General features: G+C 33.7%; 1 protein-coding gene across 1 annotated transcript; it reads left to right on the top strand.

The window, feature by feature from the left end:
• The first annotated feature begins 726 nt into the window (after nt 1-726).
• On the top strand, nt 727-9,014 carry LOC132760520 (large ribosomal subunit protein eL19-like). The gene is made up of 6 exons (XM_060752508.1): nt 727-859; nt 4,607-4,713; nt 5,299-5,421; nt 5,967-6,087; nt 6,911-7,021; nt 8,838-9,014. Exons 1-6 carry the CDS (start codon nt 855-857, stop codon nt 8,956-8,958), a joined length of 588 nt encoding a protein of 195 aa, XP_060608491.1. The 5' UTR covers nt 727-854; the 3' UTR covers nt 8,959-9,014.
• Nucleotides 9,015-9,231: the final 217 nt, after the last annotated feature.

Here is a 9,231-nt window from a genome sequence, read left to right as displayed (position 1 = left end):
AATACACAGCGACTTCCACTGCCAGTACATGTACTTCCAAAATAAGATTTTAGGTGTGTGACATTCTGATGTCAATTAACTCTCTCATGTGTGAAAAAATACGTTAGCAGATTTTTTTTGATACCTACTACAAATCAAACTTATTCAAAAAGCTCTACAAAAACATTCAATAATAATAATAATAATAATAATAATAATAATAATAATAATAATAATAATAATAATAATAATAATAATAATAATAATAATAATAATAATAATAATAATAATAAAATAATCTAAACTTTATTTCCGTACAAATTGTAGTATTTTTAGTACGGCTGTTATTAATAAAACGTTTTCATTAAATAACCAACCAGTACCGAAAATCATTCAAATACAAAACTATATCATAGCCATCAACAATAAAAAAAAACATCATTAAAATTGTCAACAAGCATATCACAAGCATATCTTTGACGAAATGCATGAGATAATCGATAATTTATCGTCGACACCGAGAACTGGTGGTCAATTCCCGGGATTACTATATGTTTAATACGATCCCGGATTGTACTAAAAGTTTTCTTAGTGTGTGTTGTTTTGGATTCTTTGGGTTCTTGATATAAATATACCAGTCCAGATAAAGTAGTTCGAGTGTAAAAATGTAGTTCCTGTGTCTTGTTTTAAAAATACATTGCATTTGATTTAATTTTACTCAATAATGCATATTTATTTTAACAATTTTATCTTATATATTGATTTTTAAATTATGATATACCAACTGTCAGTATAAATCAAAATTTTGCGGACTTGAAATTAGGATGCGGTAAACTGCCCTACTTCCTCTTTCCCAACAACGTGAAACGGCAACCATGAGGTAAAAGTCTGTCCAATCATTTTCGAACTTTTCACGTATTTTCACACTAGCTATCTTAAATATTTGCATGACATTCATTTTATATTTGGTTAATGCTACGAAAACACGAAAATTATTACTTCTTTCCCGCACATTTCCTGAGCAAATTAGTTTTTCTGATGTGCTCAAAGGCCCCTCGGAAAAAAGCACTTTTCGTATAATTACAATGCCAATTCTACACATCTCGCAGTTGAAACAACGCATACTAATTCGATGACTAGATTGTCATGTTACGGTAAAGATATCCAATCACCTCTGTCTCTTGTATTAGCAAAATGAAGAAGTAAATCTGTTATGGTATTCGGGTACGATATTTCGGACAGCATGGGTGTATCAGCGCTGTGATTACATGTGTAGGTTGTCATATATGGACATCTATCATTATTATGGACCATTCTTTATATATTTATTTATATTGTAAACTGTTCATTTATAGGTTTGAAAATGAATATAGTGTAAGAAATTTTGAAATAATATGAAATTGGGCAAAGCCTTAGTCCAATATATTAGACGTTACAGGCTTGTTATAGTTTATGTCGGTCAAGCCTGACGTCTAATAGTTATTGCTCAAAAACGCATAGCATCATAAAAAATTAAAAAAATGTCTATTGTCTTGCCTTTCAAGCTTTATTCAAAAGCTTATCTTCTTTTCTTTCAATTTCATGCTCAATCATACACAAAAACTCTCAAACAATGTACTTATCAATTTGAAATTAAATATAAACATCAATATTTTTCTGGTTAAGCAAGGTGCTTTACAGATTGATTCCAAATTTTTGAACGGAAAAATATATTCGAAGACACTGACAGTGCATGGGCAATTATTTCGTTAAAAAAATACTCCGTCAGATTGTTCTGACTCAGTTGAACGCTTGCATTTGAATTAGCCAATCAGATTTCGCGCACTTTATGGTTGCATTTGTTTATCGGCTGTAAAAAAGAATTGAAATACATGAGAGGATTTAATCATGATTTTTCGGATGTGACAGTTTAATTATTTTGACAAAAGGTATTTATTTTTTAGTTTTGTTCATAAATAGGTCAAAACTTATGTAAATACACGCTGTCTTCATTGTTTTTCGTTCTGCCCGATTTTCTGGCGGAACATGCTATGGGTTTTTGAGCAATTTCGATATGAAGTTGCTTTGCCCAGAAGCAAAAATATCTCAAAGCGACGTCATATTTATAGGACTAGGCAAAGCCTATGAACGGGGAAGTTGTTAAAAAATTTCCTTTCATTCTTTCTGTTTTAAAGGTATCATTCGGTATTACATGCACTGCTTCCGTTTTCACTCGGAACACTCCACGATTATTATTAATCCGAAAAGTTGAGATTTGTTCTGTTATCGGAATACCCAGCCTTTTATCATTGAGTTACATTGTAAATGGCGGCGCCTGACTAGAACTGACACTGAAAATTTCATTGATAGGTATAGAAGTCTACATATTTTTTCTATTGTATTTTTTTTTTTTTTTTTTTTTTTTTTAATAGACACGTGTAGTCTATAGTCGGGCAAGCCAAAGCCCGGATCTGCTTCGCGGGCCCGGTCTTTGACTTCCCCGTATAAACTGCATTTAAGTTAATGATTTTTATAAGTTAAATGCAAGTGACTGGTATGGTAAGATTGACAACTGTAAATTTTTACTTGTTACAAAGTATTAAGTCTTTAACAACTTACAACCCCCCCCCCCCCAACGTGATACGCCCCTGTAAACACTATTCACAAAACTATTTTAATATTTAAACACAAATGGGACATCTATTGCAACTATCATATATTGTGTAACAAATAAAAAATTAATGCACCAAAGCTTTTATTGAATAAAATCAGTGCCATGTACAAATCTGTCCAGGCACATGGTACTGTAGTGTGGACAATTTATGTAATTTTGATACCCTCATAGTCATTGATGGGCCTCAGATGACAGATGTAAACATAATCAGAACAAACAAGTTCGTAAGTTAGGAGAAGAACCTAGCTGCACTGTGTAAAATTTACAGATCTCAGACTCTAGCTTTAAAATTATGAAATCTGTATGGAAAAATGTTCAAAAAGTGTCTGGTTGCAGCGTTTTTTTTCTCTACTTTGGGAATGGTGCCGGTACCAGACTGATTGGGAAAAAACTGAGTTATTTTGACTAAAATTGGGATTTTTTTTAATGCATTTTTTCAGCTACAAATGAGATTAACATCATGAATAAAGATAGCTAACAGCTTCTACTATTGAGTGGCGATTTATATGAATATGTTGGATTTAAATGATCTTAGAAAAGTCACTTGGCCTTGTGGGCATTTTGAACAGCCATTTTGGGAATTTAACATTGGAAATTGGGAATTTTAATGTCTATTTTCTGTTGGGAATGGTACCGTTTTAGGGTAGTAGTTATATAAAGAAAAAAAAACACTGGGTTGATGGTCCTTTACCAGTATATAAGTAAATAATGAACATGTTGGCACCTTTAAAACATAGTTGTAACTTGTTCAGAACTGATTAAGAGGACAAATTTATTCGCCTCTGAATAAAGCACACACCAGAGCCTTAAAGAAAACCATTTTGAACCTATATAGTTTCAAAAATCCTTGATATTTAACTCTTAGAATGATTATTTTCACACAAAGCTAGCTTTAGTTCTGAAAGTGTTGTGTAAAATTAATCGTCATCAGCCTTTGTACATCCAAGAAGATTTGGGTTATACATTGTGCAATAATATAATAATCTTGCAACAAATTTTTCTGCAGGGAGTGTGACCCTACAAATTTACTCACCCTTCATAAAATGTACTTGCTAAGCATTTTGACGTACAATAAAGGCACATGAACCGCCTCCGTTGTCGAGGGGTTAGAGTCAACTTCTAATCCAGTTACCTCTCTGGTGAGGGTTCGATGCTTTGGTAGTTTAGCACGGAGGAAGGTAGTGTAGTACTGGTGTAACTCTCCAGGAACGATGGTTAGAAAACTACCCGCCTATATGACTGAAATACTGTTGGGGAAAAGGCGTAAAATGAAACAAAGGCACATGATTCAAATTTACTATTTACCAGTCTAAGTCGATTTAACCAGCTTTATTCAATTACTTGTGTATAATACTCTCCATACTGTCTACATAGCCTGTATACTAATTTCATTCAAATTCTAATGCACTGGGCTACAATGATCCACCTCATGTCTAAGTATAAAGACTTTACCGAACACAAATGTATAAAAGTTGAAACAGTGTCTTTTCAGTGACAAATGCAAGTGGATTTGTTGATTTGTATTCATAAATTCCTGCTAGAATGTTTTAAGAATCATTGTTTACATTTGTGAAATGAATTAGCTATATTACACATCTGGGAAAACATAAAATTATATGAATATAATCTCGAGAAAATTAATATTTTAATGATATTTAGATCTATTTAGTTTTAAATGTTTTATTCATATAAAGAAATTTTGAGGGTTGGGAATAAACAAAACAAAGATTTCACCTTTCAGTGTGGGCAACTTGACTATTTTACTTTAAGAAGTCAATTGCTTAAATTACCTATTTTTATCAATTATTGATTCCTCTTGGAAAAAACTGATGGAGATCATGTTACAAAAATGTTGTTACACACAGACTGTGCTCTAAGAAAAAAAATGCTATTGATTAATGCTTAGAAAAAGGAAAATGCTTTTTCTTAACGCTAATAAATAAAATGGCTAATAATTTGTTCTCTCTTTTTCAGTACATTGAGGTTGCAGAAACGGCTTGCCTCTGCCGTGTTGAAATGTGGCAAAAACAAAGTCTGGCTGGATCCCAATGAAACAAATGAAATTGCTAATGCCAATTCCAGTAAGTAGAAACATTGTTGTTGATATGACAATATAACTGTTTCTCTTGTATTCAGGGTTATCAAGACTAAGCAAAAAGTTTGATAATACATGTCTGGAGGTTTTTAATGTGAAATTCACTAATGGGATAGAACTCATGATTAAGACTAAAGAATTTGTTTTATTTAATTATAGTGATTGGCTGGGGACTTGCAATTTCTTATCTGAATTAACAGTGATTAAACACCTTATATAACAAATGGGCCTCTTCCCTTTTTCTTGAAAATTGTGCAGTTTTCTTAAAAATCTGAACTTGCACCAGCTGTTATACTTCCTCAGTAGCAATTTGAGACAATTTTTTTAAAAAATCAAGAGGCTAAGGCTCTTCCCAATATAGGAAGAAATACCATTGTTAAGCTTTTATGTAGTTTTGATGAAGGTAATTCACGCCAAGTTAGGTTGGGCTTCCTGAAAGTTGCCCGATTGTTTATAACATAGGCTGTTGGTTACAGACCTATTAGTTTAGATATGACTGTATCTTGTACATAAATCAATGTGAAAATTTCAGATGTTACAAGGTTATAATTTTCATTTGTGATATTTTCAGGGCAAAACATCCGTAAACTTATCAAGGATGGTCTCATCATCAGAAAACCCGTGGCTGTTCACTCTAGAGCTCGTGTACGCAAGAACATGATTGCCCGCAGAAAGGGACGTCACATGGGCCATGGTCAGTGCATTTAAAAAGTTATCATTGGTCACAAGACCATCTTTTTTACATTCAGTAGAACTAGAAATAATGTTTCAAAATAATGACTTCCAATATTGTTAAATGTGTATGGGTTGCTGTCTTCAAATGTTTTGCCCCTTTCAGATTTGGGCTTGACTTATGTAGACTGTCTTGTAAGGAATCTGTTTAGCAAACTTTGAAGGTAAATGGGTCTACAAATGTGCCCACTTATATCTGACATAATGTGTAGAGGGTTACCTTTAAGGGTTCCCTTGGTTAGTGATTCTTCAAAATCTCAATGAGAAGGTTGTATTGGAAAATATGTTATATATGTATTGGGGAATTTTTATTGCAATTGACTTGTAATTTTGACTTTATTTTGGTAAAAATATTTTTTTTTTTAAAGATAGATGGACACATTTCTCCTAAAAGGTCAATTTTTACAGAGGGTTAAAAATACAAAAAGATAAAAATTAGTTCTTTTTATTCTCAGCTGAGCTTTATAGAAAAACTGATAGTAAACAAATTGAAATGTTGTATTACAGGTAAGAGGAAGGGTACTGCCAATGCCCGTATGCCACAGAAGGTTATCTGGATGAGACGTATGAGGGTATTGCGTCGTCTTCTTAAACGTTACAGAGAGGCCAAGAAGATTGATAAACATCTGTAAGTCTAGACTCTACTGTCTACCATTTATTGTAGTTTCACAGAAATTTAAAAAATTTAAAGGTCGTTTGGAATGCCACTGACACCATTGGTATTGGGGTTAGAAACATTGTAAAAAGTAAAAATTTGGAGTTTTCAAGTAACTTGTAGATATAACTAGACTCATCTTTGCACTTTTATAAGTGATTTTAAGATATTCAGTTTTGAAGGAAATATCCCTTTTTTAAAGAAAATCTCAACATTATTAATGCAGGCTGACAATTAGGAATTTCATGGTTCTCAATTATTGAAAAAATGCTTTTGGCATGTCAATGCCTCTATTGGTAGTACCTATGTAATACATCCATGTTGCATATTATAACACCTTATATAATGCATGATACTCTGGACTTGCCCAATACATTTTGAATTATTACTTGTATGAAAGAGTTTAACTGCCGTATGCTTCTAATATAGCTTATTCATGGAGTAATCTGTTAAAAAAAACCTAAGTCTATAGTTTCCTTTACAAGTCAAGATGTTAAATTGATAGTCAAGTCGAGAAAAGTAAAAGACTTGTTGCAGCTATGTTACAACATTATTCCATTATTTACATTCTTTTAGTGTTTCATTCCTCAACTTTTCACATTGTGTGCAGGTCTGTAGAATTTGGAATTTTTTAGTTGAGAAATTATGATGAGAATAAGTCAGTTTTCATATTGCGAAGTTTTATCATTTTTGGGGAAGGGGGGTGCAAAGGTAACTGTGAACAGTTCCATTTACCCAATCCATATATAGAAGGGAAGAAAATAATTGTTACATAGAATTGATTGTTTTTTTGCAGGTATCATGAACTCTATCTTAAATCAAAGGGTAACGGCTTCAAGAACAAGCGTGTGTTGATGGAACACATTCACAAGAGGAAGGCCGAGAAGAGCAGATCTAAGATGTTGAGGTAATTTAATTCAGTATTTTAACACAGTATTATCTGTTCACTTTATGCACCTACAGACATGTCAGGGATTGAAGCCACTTGTCCAGAACGGCCAGAAGCTGGCTACAATTTTCTTTAAAATGTTACTTACTTTTTCAACCAGTAGAAAAGAATGGATTCTTTGTGCCAGTTTTAAGAAAAAATCAATCTTTGTATGTTACATTAAAATAGAGGGCTTTTTAGCTCACCTGTCACAAAGTGACAGGGTGAGCTTTTGTGATCGCTTTTCGTCCGTCCGGCGTCCGTAAACTTTTACTTTAAACGACATCTCCTCATAAACCACTAAGCCAATTTCATCCAAACTTCACAGGAATGTTCCTTTGGTGGTCACCTTTGAAAATTGTTTAAAGAATTTAATTCCATGCAGAACTCTGGTTGCCATGGCAACCAAAAGAAATAAATATCTTTAATTTAAATATCTTCTTCTAAAAAACCCAAAGAGCTAGAGCTTAGATATTTGGCTTGAAACATGTTCTAGTGAGTGTCTACCAAGTTTGTTCAAATAAAAGCCCTGGGGTCAAAATTGGCCCCGCCCCAGGGGGTCATTGATTTTCCCTATATGCATATAGTAAAAACTTAAAAAATCTTCTTTTAAAGAACCCAAAGAGCTAGAGCTAAGATATTTAGCATGAAACATCTTCTAAAGGGCATCTACCAAGTTTGATCAAATAAAAGCCCTGGGGTCAAAATTGGCCCCGCCCCAGGGGGTCATTGATTTTCCCTATATGCATATAGTAAAAACTTAAAAAGTCTTCCTTTAAAGAACCAAAAGAGCTAGAGCTAAGATAATTAGCATGAAACATGTTCTTATGGATGTCTAACAAGTCTGTTCAAATAAGAGCCCTGGGTCAAAATTGGCCCCATCCCAGGGGACATTGATTTTCCTGATTTGTGTATAGCAAAAACTTAAAAAATCTTCTTTGAAAAAAACAAATAGTTAGAGTTTAGATATTAAGCATGAAGCATCTTCTAGTAAGTGTCGACAAAGTATGTTCAAATAAAAGCCCTTGGGTCAAAACTGGCCCTGCCCCAGGTGTGTCATTGTTTTTAACTATATGTGTAAAGAAAAAACTTGACCAGCTAGACCTTAGATGTTTAGCATGAAATATCTTGTAATGTGTGTCTACCAAGTTTGTTCAAATAAAAGCCCTGGGGTTTAAACTGGCCCCGCTCCGGGGGTCTATATACAGGTGAGCGACTTCAGGGCCATCATGGCCCTCTTGTTTTGAATCTCTGACATGTGTAAAACTTTATTTGAGTGTTGTGAGCAGATTGCTTTTGTAATATATGTCAGTTTCCATCACTAAATAATAATTATTTAAATCACTATTGTTTAACTCAAAATCCTTGAACTTCCTACTGAAAGTTTCTTGACTAATTATTGGAGGCATGAAGGCACAGTAAAGTGTACCGATTCCCCCAATCGAGTCTTTGTTGCGCGCCTTCCTGTTTGCTGTTATTCACCCTTCTTTTATTGTGACAAATTGCCATCCCGGGGTAGCTAGTTTGATCATTGGGCCAGGCAAAAGTTTTCAGTGACAATTGTTCTTGGATAATAAGTCTTGTGGTCATTTGTTTCTCACAGCTTATTCAGAAATCATGTGGTATTAGTAGTTTGTCTCTTGTTGAGAAATTGGTAGTGACTTGTAAATTGTCAGGGAAAATTGGTTAAGTGGACAGACTGTTGAACCAAAAATGTGTTGAAATCTGGTGATAAAAACATAACTGAGAATAACAGTTGTCTAGATTATAATAATATATTACTTTCTCATTTCAGTGACTTGGCACAGACAAAGAGAGACAAGGTTAAGGAAGCACGCAAACGCCGCGAAGAAAGAATTGCCCAGAAACGTGCTGACCTCATCAAATCTTTTGCTGATGATGATGCTAAAAAATAACTTATTGTTTTATTGTAACATAACATTATGTTATTAAAGCCAGAGACCAAGAGAGATCTAGTGTTGTTTTGTGATTCGCTGGATGTAATTGTTGGAATCTAAGTGTTGTGCTTTGGTCAAATCTGTTTCCATTTCTTAACAATTATCAGCTCACCAGAGCCGAAGGCTCAAGGTGAGCTATTAGTATCAAAGGGGGATGCTCCATCGTCTGTCATCATGCGTCAACAATCGTCTTCTTCTCTGAAACTACTGGGCAGATTTACTTCAAATTTG

The sequence above is a fragment of the Ruditapes philippinarum genome, unplaced genomic scaffold (genome assembly GCF_026571515.1).
Source record: "Ruditapes philippinarum isolate M1 unplaced genomic scaffold, ASM2657151v2 ctg7170_1_1_1_1, whole genome shotgun sequence".
Taxonomy (NCBI): domain Eukaryota; kingdom Metazoa; phylum Mollusca; class Bivalvia; order Venerida; family Veneridae; genus Ruditapes; species Ruditapes philippinarum.
This window is presented reverse-complemented; position numbering and strand designations above follow the sequence as displayed.